Source organism: Coloeus monedula (genome assembly GCF_965178545.1).
Source record: "Coloeus monedula genome assembly, chromosome: 5".
In the NCBI taxonomy this organism is placed as follows: Eukaryota; Metazoa; Chordata; class Aves; order Passeriformes; family Corvidae; genus Coloeus; species Coloeus monedula.
Window position 1 is genome coordinate 11,730,620 of NC_138785.1, and position 20,189 is coordinate 11,750,808.

Genomic DNA, 20,189 nt, shown 5'->3' on the forward strand with positions numbered 1-20,189 from the left:
GCTAATTCAGGTCTGGCCCTAAACAGAAAACTGCCAAACCAGATGATAATTTTGGGTTGGGTTTGTTTTTTTTCTGTTGTGCCCCCTGATCAGTTGGGAGCAGCCTGGTATATATTACCCGGACATTTTACATGATGATGCCCCAGACACAAAAGACTCTTTTCTCTATTTTACCTTTTTATGTCTACTTCCTAAGGAGTTTATCAAAGCATGTTTTTCCAAGAACTGCCCTTAAATTTGCACTCAGAATCTATTACACTGAAAAATACACATTAATCTGTTAGAACCTAAAGCAAATATGTAGCTGAAAAATCTCTTTCCTTCCATCTCCCCCCTGTAACCACAACCACAACAATCACAAAGAAAAAACAAAACAAAACAAAACAAAACAAAAAAAAAAAAAAAAAAACAAAAAAAACAAAAAAAAAAACAGAAAACCCATCAGGACTGCAGCAAGGGACAAAGGACACAGAAAATTTGGATCTAAAATTGTGACTTTTATGGTTGCTAGAATTATTAAACTACTCTCCAGGTACTAGCTGAATTTTCAGGTTTTTGATTCAGATCTGAATTTTCAGATGGGGGTAATCTCAAGTGTCTTGTAGTTTTTTAAAATGGTCAAATCATCTCTCCATGGGTTTAGGAAGAAAATTTAATTTAGAAACTCAGAAAAAAAGCCTGGGAATTTTTCCCAAAGAATCCAAATAATTCCAATATGCAGCATTATTAAAGCTTGAGATTGTCAATAAAAACTGCATAGTGCTTGATGTTTTCCTCATAAACAGAACTACTGAAATCATGCAATTCCATACAAATTTCAGAAGTGTCTTCCTTTCCAACTACGACAGTAATTAATTTCTAACTATAACAAGTTTTCTAGAACAGAATTCTAGAAGACATGTAAAAGCACCCAAACAATAAGAATGGCAAGAGTAGAATTGGCTTTTATAAAAAGTAGTTATTAAAATGAGTGGAAGTTTTGTAAACATGATCCCTCCTGTATTTAGACAGTGATCATGAGAGGGGTTAAAAAAATAAAATCCACATGAACTGCAGTGCTTAAAAAAGAGAAAACCCAATTTTAAAAGCTTTTCTCTGTAGCATCAAGCCTAAAAGCCAGTGCCATGTATTTACCCATCCGTATTTTTGGACATTCTCATTTTTAAATGTGAAGACCTCTGCATTTTTTATTCCATGCAATATCCTTCACATTGCTTCCCTTGTAAGCAGAGTAAAAAAATAATAAAAGATTGAATACTCTGGTTTTATTTTCATTCCCTATTGAACATAGATCAAAGCATATCTCTGCCATTTATTAATTTACTAACAGTGTTTCTATTTATATCTTTCTTTGTAGCATAGGTATATGATGTGTATTACCTCAGGAATAATAATTACAGCTTTCTTAATTTTGCTTAATTTCAATTACTTTTATTCTCTTTTTTATTTACAGTGCAATTTGTTTACATGCAAACAACTGGCAAACTCTCCAGCATTATAAATAAATGAATTTTGAGACGTGAATTCAATTTCTTGGGGTATAAATGGAATAGTGATAAGGCAGTGAAATACAGTACTCATTCCCACTCACTGAATAAGCATCTCATAACTCACTGGAGGGCTGCAAGTTCCCTATCCTAAGATTTAAATTTCAGGAGAATGCCAGTGTTCTTCTATGCCTACAGGCTTAAGGATGCACAGAGGGGTATTTTTTCCAGTTGCATCATTTTGAAGGCCTGATACACAATAAGAAACAGAAAGTACCAGAAAGCTTTACAACGATATACACATGTACTAAATATGTATGTATATGGGGTACTTCTGTATGAACACAGCAGGGAAAGCATGTTATCAGGTTTCCTGACACTTTTGCACAGGTACCCATATGAGAAATCCAGTCTGTCTCCAGGCAACACAGAGAGCCTTAATCCACAGGAAGCCCAGTCACAGAGGCATGCTGGGGAAGAAGTCTGATGGGTTGGGGAAAGAGGCTGACAGTATAAAAGGAGAGCTAAAATTTTCTAAGAAAAGAAACTGGGAATTCAGTAAAAAGAATGGGACTGACAAAACCTGGAACCAGTGCCTGGTGTCAGCAGGAAAATGGAGATGATGCTGGAAGAGAAAGTCACAAGTGCAGGAAACAGACTGAAGAGTAATTATTTATCAGAACAAATTTCCTGTGAGTGCAAACTCTTTCCAATATCCTGCATGCTGTCATTTCTTGCATATGCACCTGCGGTTCTGCTCCTTCCCCTCAATTCTTTTAAAAAAACCTGAAAACCCAAAAAATGACAAAAAAAAGGCCCTCCACAGTATGTTTGACTTTATAAACCCTAGTACTGTTGGGTGGGGTTTGGTTTTATACTGTGTGTTTGTATGTGAGAATAATAAATGTAGAAACGCTGTCTAGATATGCTATAGAATCATGTGCAAATATTCTTGACAAATTGATCGACTTCAATATTCATAAAACCAACATCTACCTTGGAAGTTCCAACAAAATACATACATGATCTACAGCATTTTCCTATACAAAAGAAGTCAACAAAAGACCCCAATCAAACCCACAAAAGGGAGGCAACAAATAGGAAAAATCAGTCATGAATCAGTATTGTTCTCTGAGCAGAGATGTCATTTCTTTGTCCCACTATTCTGGATAACATATAGAATCAGAATCAAACAACTGCACTGAGTTAGATCAAATCCTTCAATTTGTCTCTGTATCTTGTCTCCAAGAATAGCCATAAATAGATACCTAGACATGCAAGATACCCTCCCTGCCTCCAGCTGTTTCCAGTTCAGGAATTTCTGGAGCCAGATGTAATTCCTGTACATTCAGTAATTCTCAATTAACATCTTTCTCACTTTGAATTGATGAAAAGAAATGGTAGCTCTGTAGGAGAAATTTTTCCATTTCTCATCTAATCTTAATAACTCACAGAAAAAAATTACAGCATTCATGCATACATGGAAGAACTTAATTTTTGGAGGTTTTTAGTGCTTCCTTCAGACTGCAAAGCTAGTCTAATGAGTCTGTCCTATCAGAGAAGTCATATGAAAAAGTTTCAGTAAAGGTTTTAAAAGGCTGTAAAATTTCAGTAACATTCCTCCTCAACTGTATGCAGCAAACACAGAATTCTTGACAGCGCTGTGGTTTCAGATGACCCATATAACTTATTTGTGACATTGTTACTGCAGAGTAATGGAGATTCATAAACTTGGGCTAATAAAAGTTTTATGGTGCAGCATATCAGCATGTAATATTTCTCAGTATAATGAAAGAGAAATAGCTCTAGTTTAACACCATGCACACAACCCCAGAGTTGACCTAGAATTGAGAATGCCTTGCCAACAGCTCCCTTTATTCTACAACAGACAGCTTCCAGATCAAACTGAAACTGCCACTTCATCAGCTATGTGAGAGATTGATTCTCCCAGGTATTCACTTACAAATAATGCATAATAATTTAACAGAATGCCATGCAATGACATGACAGAATCTTACGAGGTTAATTCCATGCCCATGGAAGTCACTGACAATCTTGAAAATCATTGAACTGTAAAGATGTAGGAGATGAAGATTTCATGCACTGCTTCAGAAAGAATAACTGACACACATTTCCTCACATTTCTCAATAAAATGATACTGTCAAATATGTATAAAACACTAAAATATTGAACTTAAACATCTGTGCAGCATTTTAAGAGTTTTTATGAGCTCTGTCACAAATCTATGTGCTTTCTTCAGGACCTGACATAGCATTGAAAGAGCCATCTCTTAGAGACGCTGGAATTCTTACCTGCATTTAAGGAAGGTAGGTTGTCTTTCCCACTTAGGCCTTCAGTGGCTGTACACTCACGAACCAATGCACACTGCAAAAGAAATGCAACAACAAATGTGACACATTCAGGGGTCAGAAATAAATCCATGGCAGTTTATAAAAGGTAGCCAGAAAACCATCACTGATAATAATATAAACTTCCGAAGCCCTAATTATAATTTACATTTTTTCTTTATATTTCTGTTCCAAGATACTGTAACACAATCAAAATTATAGCCAAGAAAATGACAAAATATGATCAGCTGTTTCATAATAAAACAGAAAGGTTTCCTAGCAGTATAGTGGCAGAAGGGTTGAGAGATATTAATAGTTTAGCTTAATAATATATTTTATTATATTTTTAAGAAAAAGGCACTTTTGTTTAAAACAATTTTTGACAAGTTTTGTGCTTTCAAAGGAGTTTCTTTAGGCAAAGCAGTTTTCACATGCACTCTGCAAGAAAACAATTAATTTTTAAACAAGGGAAAGGTAGGAAGCACATAAAAGTCTTTAAAATGTGCTTGCAGTTTGTGATAAAAGTAATATGTTATACAAGTGAACTGGAATATTTCTTTGATAAGATTAGTGCATAAAAGTATAAAAAGTTTATGGAAAAATCAATCAGTGTACACCTGTGTTAAATGTAGTATGAAGTATAGTTTTAATGCTCCTCCTACCCCCAGCTAGTAAACAAATGAGAGTCTCTAAAGGTGATAGGGAGCTATGTTCCCCAGTTTCTAGAAGTTCAGTTGGAAAACCTAAGGCAGAGAGCAAGACATGATGTATTCTCTACCAGTTGATATCTGGAAATGAATTTAACCATCGCCTTCCTCTTCCATGAGAAATTCCTGCATATAGTTTATCTAAAAGTGAGCAAACCCAATTCAAAAGTTATTTATTTGAAGTAATTCAGTAACTCTACATTCTAACAATTGCATCCTCTCTTGGGGTGACTTTACGATGTGTATCCCCTATCTCTGCTCTATGCCCAAAAATTAATTTTTTGCCATTTCTGTGCCTTTAAACTGAGCCTGAGAGGGGGGAGAGAAAAAAAAAAAACCAGCAAAACTTTCAAAGCAGTTTACAGTTTTTTTTTAAGGACACAGATACACAGACTCCTCTGTGTTCTGCTTTCTACGGGTAGAGAGTAGAAGAACCACCCTGCTTGCTTTCCAGCCAGCTTTCAGCCTTTTTTCTCTGGAGGGAGACGGAGAGTTGAACTTTTGTTTTCCTGGGACTTCGGTTTTTTTCCCTTTTCCTCTGCTGGACTGTTTCAACATCAGAATATATTGGGAGGACTTTTCCACTGAGGCCTTGGCCCTGGAGGGGGGCCCACCACCCCGTCCCAGCTCCAAGGAGGGGGAGAGAGAGACTACGGAAGGACTCTGAAATCTTCCCACGTTTCTTTCCATGGCGAGAGGTTTTATTATTTAGCATTATTATTCTTTTCCTGTGTGTTTGTTAAATAAATAGTTTTTATCTCTTTCACTCTCTTCTGAGGAAAAAAATTTCTTTTTTCCTGAACCTGGGCGGGGAAGGATGGTTGTAACCTGCCTTCTATCAGAGGATATTTTCCTCCAAATTTGCCCAAACTGGCACACATCCTCACTATGAACATATAAACCAAGACTCTGCTGCAACTAATTTGTACAAACTGAGGAATCCTTTAAAGACCACAGAAAATACATCTGTCGCAAGGCTGGTCTTTCTTTACAAGTATTAGAAACCCCTAGAAAGATGCTACTAAAGCCTTCTGTCTCCCCCAGGCCAGATGCAGCTCATTTATTACATCTCAAATAATTGCAAGGAGTCTCATTTCACATTTTGAAATGGAAGAAAAGCAAAATGAAACAGAAGGCTGAAAAAAACCCTCATGTTGCATATCTTGTACAAGTTTTACAGTTCAAAATCAGAAAGGTTTCACAGCATTTGTTAGCATTTTGGAACTGGTCCCACTCATCTACTGTTTTAAAAAGGCATTGAAGTCCTTTGAGATAAGTGGTGAAAATAAAGTGTAAAATCTACCCTCAGAATTTTACCCAAGAGGAGACTGGTTTGGCTGAGCAGAAAATATATTGAAAATAAGGTCCTTTTCTCAAAAAATACGGTTTTATATTTTACTTCCAAACAAAAAATGCTGCATTCCCTCTATCAATATGTACTTTTTTTTTTTCCATGAAGAACAGAATACACCATAGTGTTAAGCAGTAATCCATCGTATTAGGGCTGCAAAAATTGTGTGCTCCCATGAAATGCAGCTGAACCTGCACCTCTGCAAGGGAATTCACCTCTTCTTTGGCTTGCCTGTCTGTCATTCTTCCCAGCTTTTCAGTATTGTAGGCACAGATTGCACATAAAAATCAACATGAATAGGACTTCAAGGGCAGAAAGCAGAGCAGCTATCCAAGGAAAAAAGAAGCCACATTTACGGCATCTCTCTGGACAGTTTTTTGATCAGAAGAGATCAAATACATTCAGTTGAGATAAAAATAAGCTATTTTTTTCTTAAGGAAGGAAAGGGACTAGGAAACTCAAGTTAGAATATTACTCTGTATATTTTCATGAGGGTTTTTTTTAGTCGAAGGAGATAAGTGTACATATTACTTACTCCAGAAATTTTGTTTTAAGTCCTTAACCCAATTTGGTAATTAGTATTTTAGACATCTGGTACAACTGATCATTCTAATTAACTTTGTGCAATAAACTGAGTTTCTACCTTTTGATCCTGGGTATCTGCTGTGAAGTGGTCTGTTTCCCCCTCCTCTAGCTCTCTCATCTTCACAAGATTGACTTCAATGGTACCGACTGTCTTTCCACCATCAGATGTTCTGGAAAAAAAACAACCCACAACACTGGGTCACTTGCAGCATCAAATTCTTTCAATTAAAATATTGTCAGTAAATATTTAGTCCCTTCTCCATTCTGTACAGCTGCAGTCACCTGTATTGAATTGGTTATTTACAATCACAAACCAAATGTTAACAATGAGGCAACTTCTTTAGGGCACTGAATATTTTCATCACAAAACTGAGAATGCGTAAGTGCTATAAATGGTGCATGAATCCACGAGCACTGCCAAGTGTTCATTCTAGACCTTATCCTGCCTGTGGACCATCGGATAAAGGGCTGTAGTACTGCACCAATATTCCACTTAGGACCTGCAATCCCATTGCAGAGTGCATGGCTTTGTTTCCTAACAATCTTCAAAGAAAGGACGTACTCAGTGTATTAATAAAAACCCTGCAAAACCAAAACAACAAAACTAATCTGAATATCACTTTTCCTTTTGTAATCCCTTCCCAGAGTAATTATTCAGAATCCATCCTATTTCTTGAACTACATAGGAATGGTAGTACAGTTCCAGGTGAATTCCTTTACTGTCATCTCCATAAATAGTTTACTTCCAATTAATCAAAAACAAATAGCACTTCAGATGTACATCACCAAGAAAAGAGCATCACTGACTACCTTTTGGAAGAGACAAGGGTTTAAACTCCAGAAAGATACAGAATGCTTTTTCAGCTTTTACTGCCAGCACAGCACCAAGGTTATAATGGCACAGTCTATCTCCCCTGGCTTATTCTGAACAGCTGGATTTTTTGAAAGGGAGGAAAGAAGAGTAACAGACCATTTCATAATAATGAGGGAAGAGTAACAACAGGCACCAAGCAAAAACAGGCAAAAGGAAATTACGAGAGTAAGTTCAGCAGAATTACAAAAGCACAGTGAGGAAGGAGAATAAAAACCAATGTGTTTGGGGTAATACTGTGTATAATCCGAGATGTGAAAATGAAGAGTGATGAATAAGGAAAAAAGAATACATAGGAAAGTTCAATGTCATAAAATCACAAAATCACAGAATTATAGAATATGCTGGGTTGGAAGAGGCCCGTTAGAATCATCAAGTCCAACTCCTACAGTAAAATCGCAAAAAATAGTTACCCCAAGCTTCCAATTTAAATAATTATTTTGGTTGCAAACCATTAGGCTCAGTAGAATACACTTACTTTGCAACTATACAAATCTGGTCTTCTATAAAACCTTGCAAAATAAACATAATTCTTCATATTTTACATGTTTAAAACTTCATTTGCTCTAAGGCAAATTAATTACTGACAATAAAGGAACAATTCAAAATGAACCAATTCCAGATAGTTTTGCAATTGAAGAAGCCTATGTTAATTAACAGAGTATACAGAAGGAAAGTAGAAAGGGTTCAATGTCCAAATGGTGCTTATGAGCAGAAATACATAATAATTTTGAAATGCATGAGAACAACTTAAGTCCCTTCTGAATGAAGAACTTTCCCCTGAGTTGCCACAGCCTCGTGGTTTGACTTCACTTCTTTTCTCCTTCTTGCATCAAACCGGCACCCAAACTCGGCTATGTCAACAAATGCACTACAGCATTCCCAAGCAGAAAGGGAATACATTATTGTCAGCAAATCACATATAGCTTTAAAAACCAAAGTGTGTGGTTATAAGATTGAAAATTTTTCAACATCTTAAGGTGTTCTGATCAAAGTGCCAAGTGAATGAACTGATCCAAGCCAACAAGGCCTGTTGCTCCAGTAAAATAAAATGGAAATGGAAATGATAGTTGTACTTTTGCAGTCCTTGTCTCTTGTTCTTTAGAATGTGACATATTCCCCTTGCTGCTGTTGTTAAAAGCTTGGCCTCAGTATGGCAGTGAGCACTGCATTGCTTGCCTGCATGAGGAGTAATATGTATTTTGTACAGGTTTAAAAACAATGATTGATCTAATTTCACTTTTACTTTTTAAAAAAAATTATTATTATTACTATTATTATTATTAATTATTATTATTTTCTTGTCAAAATCACTCCTGTTCTGGTCTAATACATATGCAATCTGGAACATACATTACCTGCAAGAGAAGGTAATGCAACACAATAAAACTAAACAGCCGGACTTGGTGCATTGTAGTTGTACTTCTTCCTCCAGTTACCTTCCCACACAGAAATATGAAAACACAATTTAACAGAAAAAGCCAACAACAACAAAACCAACAAATCACCAAATCAAAGTTTCTTTTGAATGCTACAGGCATACAAATCAACAAAGAGCTCTATAAATGCCCAGGGCAAAACTGCTGTGAGCAGTGTCAGACTCTGTGATTTTAAAACCCCAGCAGTACATGACTGTCTTCAAATAGACATGTCAGGCATTTCAAATTTTCCAGCAATACCATGAGATTAGTATTTCACTTGAAAGAAAATTAAAAGGGAGAAACAGAAGTGATGCAGTGGGAAAAATAAAAAAAAAAAACCCTTACTGATCATACTTTAATAGGATAAAACCTATATTATTTTACTTTGCACAAATAGTATTCAGCACACACACACACATATATGTACACACGAAGTGTCATTCGCCTGCACAGATGTGAAGAGAATCTCACACATACACACTGCTCAACAGAACACCAGAGAAATAGTTGACTGATTTTAGAACACTTCATAATGCATTAGGATGGAACCAGCTTATTTGCTGAAGTTTAGTAAAGCTGAGAAGGGCGCTCTGCACCCACGTGTTGCAGTGAAGATGGTCCCTGCATCAAATTACTCTCAGTCATGAGACAAGACACACTATATCCTCACAGAACAAAGGACTGCACCTTGACAACCTGCATAGGGCAAGTTGGGATGGGGGATACTGCAAAAAGAATAAAATCAGTGTCAATGTAAGAAGCCCATACATGGCACAAAATCCACCTGTCTTATGGAGCTGGAAATTGCTGATTTTGTTTTAGTGCCCTGGGACAAGGAGCAGCAATCATCTGATACCTGTTGACAGAGCACCTGCATTTGAAATGGATTTCTCTACCATCCCAAGTCCTTAAGGACCCCCAGGTCAGTATCAGTTCCCTCAAATGTGAGGAAAGGAGATCACCAGTAACATCATGAGCCGCAGGAATTTGTGCCCACCTTATTACTTCTGGCCATAAGATGCTGGCCAAGGCATCCAGAGAGGAAAAACGTAACCAGTTAGTGATGGAAAAGTAAGTGAGCTAGATGGACTGAGAACAGCACTTGCCTCCAATGCTGATCTCATCAAGTCTCATTACTATGTTGAATATGCAAATTTAGGCCTGCTAATTGGTTCCCATGGCCACACATCTTTCTTCAAATAAAAAGAAAAGAAAAATATTCAAAAACACACAAAGAAAAAAAGGAAGCAAACTGCATGTTTGCATGGCTGTGTTAATTATAAAAGACAAAATGACTGCCTGAAAAGCAGACTGCAGACTGGGTCTAGCAGGCAGCTCCTTTCTCCAGTGCGTAATACACAATAAATGCAATTAGCACAGATTAACTTGCAGATTGTCATAAAATTAATTTCTCCACTGGTATAATATATTTTTATATATCCAAGCACAAAAGTATTGTACTTGCATAAAAACGTTTATTCTGTGAATTCACAGTGAAGCCTATTACAACAATCAGTACTGGTTTTAAACAAGTCCACTGTAAATAACATTCTGTTGCATTCTAAGGTAAATAAAGTTTTGCAATGCTCAGTTCCTTCTGTTTTCGTTATTTCAATGTACAGTTGATTAAGCTTCATGTCAGAACAAGTTTCACCTCAACTTTAGTGGAGATTTGCCTGACTTATAAAGCCAAGCTGTTGTTCACCAGCTTCCTGGGGTGGATGACACAACATGAAGCAGCCAAGAAACAATTTCAGGACGGACACCAAGTACAACTAGTTGTAGACAAATTTCTTTTGAATTTTAATAGGGAAAAGTAGTGAAATATATAGTATTTTATGGTCATCATTTCCTAGGGAAGTTATGCTAAGTACGTAAATGACTGCAGAAATCACTGTGCTGCTTTCCAGTTCTCTCTAGTTAGTTAAATTTTGTGAATATTACTACTACCAAAGTGCAGTTACATGTTTTCTGGCCCACTGAACTACAAGCTGTTAGGAGGGAGGGAAATTAAGAGCACTTTCTTTCCAAAAATACTTAGGTTTATCTCCTTTATTTAAAGAAAATTCAGTCCTGTCCAAGATTAATGAAGACAACTAAAATTAGATAGCTAGACAAACAGATACTGTCCAAGAGCTTAAGCACTGACACATGCTTAAAGAAAGTCTGCATAGTACATGATTGACAGACATGCAGAGGCACAACCTCACAGATAATCTGTATAATTCATGCACTCTGTCCTAGTTCTTGTTTGTTTAGCTCCACTGCTATAGAGTTCCTGCTCACAGGGGCCAAAGGATCTGAGTGGAATTGACACCAACCCAGTTTCACACTGAAGTATCCTACCTACACTTTTGTCTAGTTTCTTAAGAGCAGCATGACAGACATATGTACCTTATTTTTGCAGAGAACACAAGAGAGAACCATTATCTTTTTCCTTTGCTGCTTCTTACATGTAACTAAGTGGAAATCAAACAAAAATTGCCCAAGCTCAAGAGAGCCTTCCTGGAAACAGGCAAACTACCACCACAGGGGAAGGAGCTAATGGAAGTACTGATTGCTAGCTCTTTGCAAAAAGCCACAGAGCTCAACCAAGGGAAAAAAACCCAGAGAACCAAAACACTGTGCTGTTCTTAACGGAAGGGTGTGGTAAAGTGTTCCTCCAAATTGAACTTTTAAATTAAATCAACTAAAAAAAAATCAGCTTTTGTTGCTAAATTAACAGCCCGTATACCTAGCTCTCATTTAGAAAGAAAAAAATATGCGTGATTCTTTTTTTAATTGGACACACAATATTGTAGAGTCAATGTTAAGAAATCTTCTCCTACTGAAAAGGACTTTTGTTTCGTTCAACAGCCCATTTTATCCCATTCATCATCACAACTGTATGAGAAAGCTGGAAGCAAGTGACATTGCATTATCACTGCAAAATGAAACATGCAAGTCTACAGAAAGCATCTCTCTTTTTATAAATTTCATATTGGAAACTGCAATCCCAAATCTCTAGCAACTAAATTCCTCTGACAACATCAGTGGTGTACACTGAAGTAATTCTACAAATTGACCTTTTTGTGTTTTGATGATTAGCTACACGCGCACAGATCTACCAGAAGCACTCAGCCACCAGTTTAGAGAACCTTTATGGTGGAGAAAGGACAATCTGAATAAAAAGTCCTTTTGTAGCGGTTTCGTAACTTGTGTCCCTAATTGCTATTAGGGTACAATGGTGGGAAAAGGGAAAAGTAGAGCACAGTGTGTCAACAGTAAGAAATTGTAGACACATGTTAGGTCTCCACAAAATAACAAAAAAATACAAGAATATTCCTTGAAAAACACTTTTATATTGTTACATTGTACCTCAGGAAGACAATGGCAAGACATAATAACTAAAGAATGAAAGGAAAACAAAAAGAAAACTCAGTTAAAAATCAACCAGACTTTATAATTACACCAATAATTACTGGGTACACCACAGAGCTATTTCCGGGTCCTTAAATCTCTACTTCTAATCTAACAAAGAAGAATCTCAATCACAGGCACTCCCTGATAAACTCATATCCAAAGAATATCAACAAGAATTAAATAGAAATTCATGCTCTGACAAGTCCCTTGATATATCCTTTATCCTCCTGAGAGGTACTATTACCTCAGGGTGATTAGAGGAAAGCAAGCTTAAATTAGTAGACTGCTCTGGTTAAATTGCCATCGAAGAAATGCAGATAATTTCTACTGACTTTCTGCTGCTGAATAATCATAATCAGAAACAAATCCCACATTTGAATGGTTAGGATTTTTTTTCTTAAAAAAAATCCAACTGACTATACCCTATCATTTAATGTATCTGGAAATTAATTTGAATTGGTATATTTGTCTTCTAGTGTTACCTGAACAAAGAGGACAACCAAGACTAAAAATATTAATTAAACTTTTCATCTATTTCTTACAAGTCTTCCATCTTTACTTTTTGATTACAAATTGGATGGGTGAGATACAAAATACTTACTCTGAAACTGTCCTGAAACTTTCCATTCTGTCAGTTACTGTGCCACCTGTTGAAGGCAGTCTTCAGATCGAATTCTCAATATGTCAGTTATAGAAGCAAAGTTTATCCCAAAGAGCTAGAGACAACTTGAATTCATGTAAGAATAGATTCTTACAATCAAAAAGCTGGAATTCATTTATCTAGCCTTTGAGTCCCATAGGGATCAGTCAGTTCACATTTTATTTAACTGGGGTTTTTTGTTAGACAAAGTTATCTCCTTGTTAGGTGTGGCATTTTCTGTGTTTGGGAGAAATTAAAATCAAAGTACTTTGTCAACTTTGCCCTGTAAACTACACACATTTATATGCAACTACTCTTGTTGAAATAGGAAGGCAGGTGCCAAAATACTTCAACAGGTTTCCATTTCTAAAAAATGTCCTTGACACAGTGGCAGTACCACGACACCTCTGAATGGGTCATAATTTGCTCCGTAAACCAAATTAAGGCTGTCTTCCTGTGCTCAGGGTAACAAATGTAACACAACTTTCCCACAGCACCTATGTACAATATCACAGGCACAACATACACCAGTGTCTCAGTTCTCCCAGTCATACCTTCTTTCCCCCCCAAATGTTGCCTTTGTAGACGCATGATGAGTTTGAGCACTTGCTCTGTGAAGCTTAACTGTACCTTCCCAGTAATCCCAAATAAGCCTCCATTGCACTTGGAATAATCAGCTCAACAAAATCCCTGCACTATAAAAAGTCCAATAAATTTATTCTGAAAATCACCACCTAAAAGGTTGCCCATAACCTTCAAAAGGTTTTGATTTGTATCTTCATTTATCTTAAGCCATGCAGGAGAGTAACAGGGTTAAAACTGTTTTTCCTTCCTTCAGTGCACAGCTTTAAGAAATGTCTGTTCAGCCCAGCCCCAGGTTTTGAACATTGGCTCTGACCCTCCTGCAGCTCTGCACCCTGTCACTGGTTAGAGCTGTACATCACATCCCCCATAATTTCAGTATGGCTGCATATAACAATGAGTTTAGGAGACCACAACCATTTTCACATGGGATAATAATTAAGCCCTCCTTCTTTCAACATGCCTGATAACCAAACCAAACTGTATACTGTTAATTGTTTAAACCACACACAGTAAACCAAACTGGGAATCTTATGCTCCTTTCTAAAGGAAACTTTGAAAGAATATTCCCTATGCCAAATTGCCTGCAATTCTTCCATAGGTTATCATATTATAAAATCACCTTTTCTAATCTGGCACCTGGGAAGCTCCAGTTTATAGGGTTGGTATTTAATTTTGGTGTTTAATTTTGAATTTGTGCATGGCAGAATTAGAAGCACTTCAAGTTGACCTCTAATATATACCTGATGGAATATGGAGTTTAAAACCAGTCAAGCAGCAATCATAGAATTCTTTAGACTGGAAAAGACCTTTAAGAGTATCGAGCCCAACCATCAATCCAGCACTGCCAAGTCCATCATTAAACCATGTTCCTCAGGGCCACATCTACATGTCTTATAAATACCTCCAGGGATGGTGACCTGCCTACTCCCCTGGGTAGCCTGTTCCAGTGCCTGATAACTCCTCATGTGAAGATTTTTTTCCTGATATCCAATCTAAGCCTCAACTGGTGCAACCTGGGGCTGTTTTCTCTTGTCCTCTTACTTGCCACCTGGGAGAAGAGATGGACCCCCACCTCACAACCACCTCCCTTCAGGTAATTGCAAAGGGTGATAAGGTCCCCACTGAGCCTCCTTTCCTCCAGGGTAAACACTCCCAGCTCCCTCAGCCATTCCTCATATGACTTGTGCTCCAGACCCTTCCCCATCTTTGTTGACTTTCTTTGGATGAGAAGTGCCAAGGGTTATTAACTCACCATGATTTACAACAGAGGGAAACACTTACCTGAGAGTAAGGGTCAACTGTTGTTCCTTTGACTTTACCAGATCTACTACTCTAAATGTTGCACAGCCCAGGAAGCTTCGCTACAAATCAAAGCAGAAAGAAAAGACAACACATCCATTCATTTTTTAGTTGTTACTTCTTTTCGTCTCACACTTGAAATTCTTTCTTTGGTACCTAAAAAAATACTGCATTTCAATATAACAGTTTGACACTCTATCCACTAGAAATTTTTTTATGCATCTGTATCATGATTATCAGTAAAATGTTAAAAACTTTGGTTTTATCAGCAGGAAACTTTCTCTTTTCCATTAAGAATGGTCAAACAACCTGACAAAATAACAGGTTGTAAGACGTACAGCCACAGGAAAAATTTCATTCAGTACAAGTATTTGCATTTTGCATCTATTTCTTTCTATTTTTCTAATTTCTGGATTACAAAAAATGCTAAGTTTTTTACCGAAGTTGTTCTTGTTATGGTTTTTCCTCAAGCCTTTGGCACTACCATGTATTCCTAATATGAACATATTTGCTAGGAAAGTATTTTAAAATTGAGTTCAGCACAAGTTTATTAATAGAAATGTTATATTTCTCTAGTTCTTGGCAATGCTTTAAGTACTTTTTTCCTCTATTTCCACTGTAAGGTGAACCTATTCACTGCATTACAAGTGCAAAGAAATGTGCTAAGGCAACTAGAATGCCTAAAGTTGATAAGCTACACCACTACATCTTTTTCTTCTATGAAAATTACCTTCACACGTTTAAAAAAAAAAAAAGTACAAAGAGGAAAAAGGATTAAATATTCTTTTGCACTTTGGTTATTTTTTAACCTCTGCTGGTATCCTGCTGCACATTGCTGAAATCCCATTTTGTCAACTTGGCCAGCAGTAGTATTCTTGCCTTGGTAACAATGGGAAAGAAGCTAACAGCCTACGGCCATCTTCTATCCATTTATCTTTCAAATATACAACACAATATCACTTGCTCTAGATAAATTATAATGAGATCATGACATTATATTTAATTTTTTTCAATAAAACAATAAGAAGGACACAAAATTTGTTTTTTATTACATAATACTAAGTTTACTGTTGGAATGGCAAATTAAAATTCCAGGCTAAATTATATACATTCTTGGATATACAAATTAAAGGAGAATCAAGTCTCTCTGAGTCAACAGAGGCTGCCTGCAGAGAGCAGCTTTCCCTTCAGGGAAAAACAGAAAAGAATTTGCTGCTGCTAAGAAGAGTAAATTCCTCTGGTAAAAAAAAACCCTTCAGCCTGCTTTCTCTCAGGAAAGCCAGCAGGATATTGAGTTTTTGAATGCAAACAATAAAGCTCTACACTAAGATCAGTTTTCTTCCATGGAAAATGTACAGTTCAAATAACAATTTTGAAATTAGGTAAGCACCAGCACTGGTCTCCCATTTGGTAAACTAAGTCATGAGGTATGGCTTGCTCCTATCAATGGCACAGGCTTAGATTTCCTATGCTTTTGTTGACACGTAAGCAGCAAAGGAACAAAAGATACCAGTTGAGAGTCTAGGGAAGGCTGAGAAAATGGTGGATCTGGGAAGTGATGAACAGGAGTAAAGGAATCACAAAGGCCTGTAGGATATATATATCCTATATATCCTATGCTGCACAAGCAAAGATCACGGGTAATTTTCAGTGCCAAAATTAAATGTACTTCTACAAAAAAGACATCCAGGTGTGGCACACGGTGATGCACAACCTTGCTGGAGTGAACACACAGGTAGTTCTGTCTTCCTTTAATTCAGTCAACATGACAGTGTTTCTGCACTAAAACTCTGTGGTCACACGTTTAGCCCAGATTATTTATCTTCTCCCAAGAGCATACCCTTCTTCATACTGTGAGAACACATTCCACAGCACAGGGTCTCTATGGCAGCCTTTATTCTGGCATTTCATGACATTTGAGTGCTTATGTTTGAAACCTGACCATTTGGAAAGGGGAAGAGGGCTATTTGGAATGAAACTGATATGGTTTTGTCACTTGGGGCTTCTTTCTGCAGCACAATAGAGCTATAAATGTATTTAAGGATCCTAAGTTAGAGTCCTCATGTGACCAGGGCCAAGAAGCAATTACACTGCTCTCTTATACAGTCAAAGAGCTTTAGACATTGTACCCACGAAACATCTCTGAGTGTCTTATCTACTTTTCCAGTGTCATGAAATTAAAGGTGAATGATTTCATCAGCTTAAAACATTCTACTTAGTTCTCTTTTTTTGTATTTTTATACTTATTTAGAAAAAAAATTTCTTTTCTTCACAATACAGAGCTAGGTGCAAAATCAAACGAAATTTGAAATGATCCCATGACCCAAATGAAGAGAGTTATGCTAGTGTTCAGGGGATCTAATATCAAACTGGAGAATAATTTTTCCATACTGATTTAGTTTCCAATAGTCCACCCTGGCCTGAACTGGCAGTCTACAAAGCAATCTAACTTTGCCCACATGACTTGGAAAGGCTTGAAAAGTAGGCTTTAAACAGAATTGCTGCTGTAATGCTAATTGCAGAGTAATGTTCCTTTGGAATTTTGCTAGTCTTGCAGTCACAATAATAAATCTTAAGATAGGTGCCTTGACTAGTTTGATGAATAATCTCAGCTAGCCAAAGAGAAAAGTCTCTATAATAGCTACATGAAAAGTTAAAACACATCAATTATTTCACTAAGATTGAACTTGCTGACAAGTTACAGATTTTTCAAACACTAGCTGAAGTCCTGAAAACTATGCCAAGGAAGTCCTGGTAAGGCAGAAAAGTCAATACCTTAGGCTAAAAATTTAAACCCTCAGTTATTTTACATGTTTGCAGGCAGATCTGACACCTGCACCAGGTGGTCTTTGGTCTTTTATTCAGCTCTAGCAAGACCAACCTTTCCCACCCTCACAAGGTGTCCATATTATCTGGGAGGTTTTAGCCCTCTCAGACGCAGAAATTACTTCCCAATACCTTTGTCAAAAGCTCTATCTATAGATCTACACATAAAAATGAGTCCTCTTTATGTTGCCACTGCACTTTCTGAAAACACAAACCAAAGGCAACTCCTGCTGCAGAACATTTGATCTCCTGCAGATGAAGACTAGAAGGTGACAGACCAGGCTCATTGAGGCAATACCATCCCAGCCTCTCAATCTCATCCAGATTGCTTGTATGGCATTAGCAAGGAGTTTACAGAGTTGTGCTTGTCTCAGGTTAGCTTCATTTGAAAAAGATTTTCAAAAGAGATGTGAACCAGATTACATCAGTTCATGAGACTATCACTCCTGCATTGATTATCTTGTTCATTTAACACAACTTTTGCTATTAAAAAAGCTTGTCAACTCCTGTTGAGCAGTGAGTGTCTGTGCCTGCTGATGAGATAAAAAAAAAAAAACAACCAAAAAATCAACGAAAATTATTGCTTACCCCAACATCTGCTCTTGGTTCCTTGTGATCAGGTAGGACACTGGTGCGGACCTGAGAGAAGGGAGGGAAAATAAAAGCAATAAATCATTACATTTTTTGTTGTTGCTTCCCAATTAGAATGAAAGAAGTGATCATGCCTTTCTTTCCTCACACTTTTGACACTTTGGAGATAAATTTAAATGGAGCTATATATGTACATATAATTTATAACAACTAGTAATTTAAGCACAATATCTGCTGGTTCCTGTGAAGAAAGTATCTTACCACTGCCCATTTATCATTTTGAACTTTCCTGAGTCTCTAAAGGGAGAAAAGCTGTGTTCAGGTTTTCCTTTCCTAAAAGGAGATTTTTTGACTGTAACTTGAGTGACAGAATTCTTCATCTAGAGGCATTATCTGGAAACAAAATTTTCAGCCTCAAGTGAAAGAGCATAGTACATTAGAAAGTATTTTCTCCAAGTACTTGCCTTTGCCAGCTGATCTGCAGCAGAAATCCTGATCCCCAGTCCCACTCAGTGTATGACCCTGCCTCCTTCTGCCACTTGCTGAGCATTTCTGAGGTGAGAGACATTTGTAGGCATTCAAAGAGGGAAAGTCTCTATATTCTCCCCTACAAGGGACCTCCAGTTGTCCCTGCATTTTCTGCAAGGTGGAGCTGCCACTGTACTCAACTGCTTTCATTTCACAAGAGCAAGTATGGGATAACCTGACTTCCTCTTCTGTATTTCCCAAAATATAGTATGGGTTGGTCTGTGGATGTGGGTGGGTGTGTGTCTTCAGTGTCTTCATAATTTGATTGTTGAGTGGTGGCTGAGAACAGACAACTGATTAACCAGCAAAAATTAGATAGAAAATATATAAGAAAACCTCTGTGACATCCCTCTGACATGGCCTGCCTGGGCCAAAACCAGCCCTTTGGAATAACTTGGTGTTAAAAGCAACACACAAGGGAGAATACACTGAGCATGAACATCTGTTTGATTACCTAGCCTAAATAACAGATATTCATTCCCCAAGGACAAACTTTTGGCTTGACTTCCAAGTAAAACTCAAACTCATTTTGTAAATCTCTTGGCAAAAGACTCATTTTTTTTTTCTATGCCCTCAAATGTGACCCTCAATTCTTCTATTCTAGCTGCAACTTAGTACACAAAAAGAAGCTCTCCTTTAAAGCAAAGATAATTTGTATGTTTATTATTCTAAATACATGTTGTTATAAAGCACCAATATAAAGTCCACAACAAAGACTTGACAAAGTAGAACCATGGTTTTTCTCAGCCAGCTCTTATCCCTTGATTCCCTACAGTGAGAACATTGTCTTTTCCACAAAAGCCTGAAAATAGTAAAAAGTGCTATAATTAATTTAATGAGGGACAGAATACTTTAGAAATCTGTGGGAGTCCTCATTTGGATGCAATTTTACATTTAGATTTTCCCCACTAATATAACATTAGCAACTCCAAAGCATTTGGCTTTCTACAGAAAACTAGTACAAAATGTTCAATAGCAATATTTGTATTTAAAATTTACCTTTAAATGTTTCAAGTCACAAATGGAAATGAAATTACTGACATTTTCTTGTTGGTGATACCTATCTTTCCCCATTGAAGCTGGGGAAATAACTTAGAGCAGATCTGTTTCTTAAAAGAAAGATGGAGTATCAACACCAGACCAAAAATGCTGTCATTTTAAGATGCTAAAAAGCTGTTCAATGTGCCAGCCTCAAAGAGGTGATATCTGGCCCAACAAGAAGTGAGGTATTTACATATTTTAATTATTATTATGGCTATTTTTTCAAGAAAAAATAATAATTTAAGAATTAACCTTCCTCTTCATCATTTACTTAGGCATTTGTAACCCAGCAGAGGTTCAGCAAGTATTTTAAAACGTGTATATGTTTTTATATGATACTAAGTTGTGCTTCACAGCAAGAGAAAGTTCAAGTATCTTTTACACTTATTGAAATCCAGGGAATTCAACACTCATTTAGAATCATAGAATATTAATTCCTTCTTTTGCGGGATAAAGTCTCAATTCAGGAGAATGTATTTCTGCTTTTCTGACCCAATGCAGAAGTG

The 20,189-nt window shown here is 36.9% G+C and overlaps 1 protein-coding gene across 5 annotated transcripts in view; it reads right to left on the minus strand.

Annotated features, from left to right (window-relative positions):
* The window catches only part of INPP4B (inositol polyphosphate-4-phosphatase type II B), a 337,675-nt gene that overhangs the window by 120,808 nt on the left and 196,678 nt on the right, over positions 1-20,189 (minus strand). For all 5 annotated transcript variants that reach the window (XM_082281863.1, XM_082281864.1, XM_082281862.1 and 2 more), the window contains 4 exons: positions 18,112-18,162; positions 14,680-14,759; positions 6,538-6,649; positions 3,801-3,873 (listed from right to left, as the gene is read on the minus strand). In XM_082281863.1, coding sequence (XP_082137989.1) covers positions 3,801-3,873; positions 6,538-6,649; positions 14,680-14,759; positions 18,112-18,162 — 316 coding nt within the window. The remainder of the gene's footprint in view (positions 1-3,800; positions 3,874-6,537; positions 6,650-14,679; positions 14,760-18,111; positions 18,163-20,189) is intronic.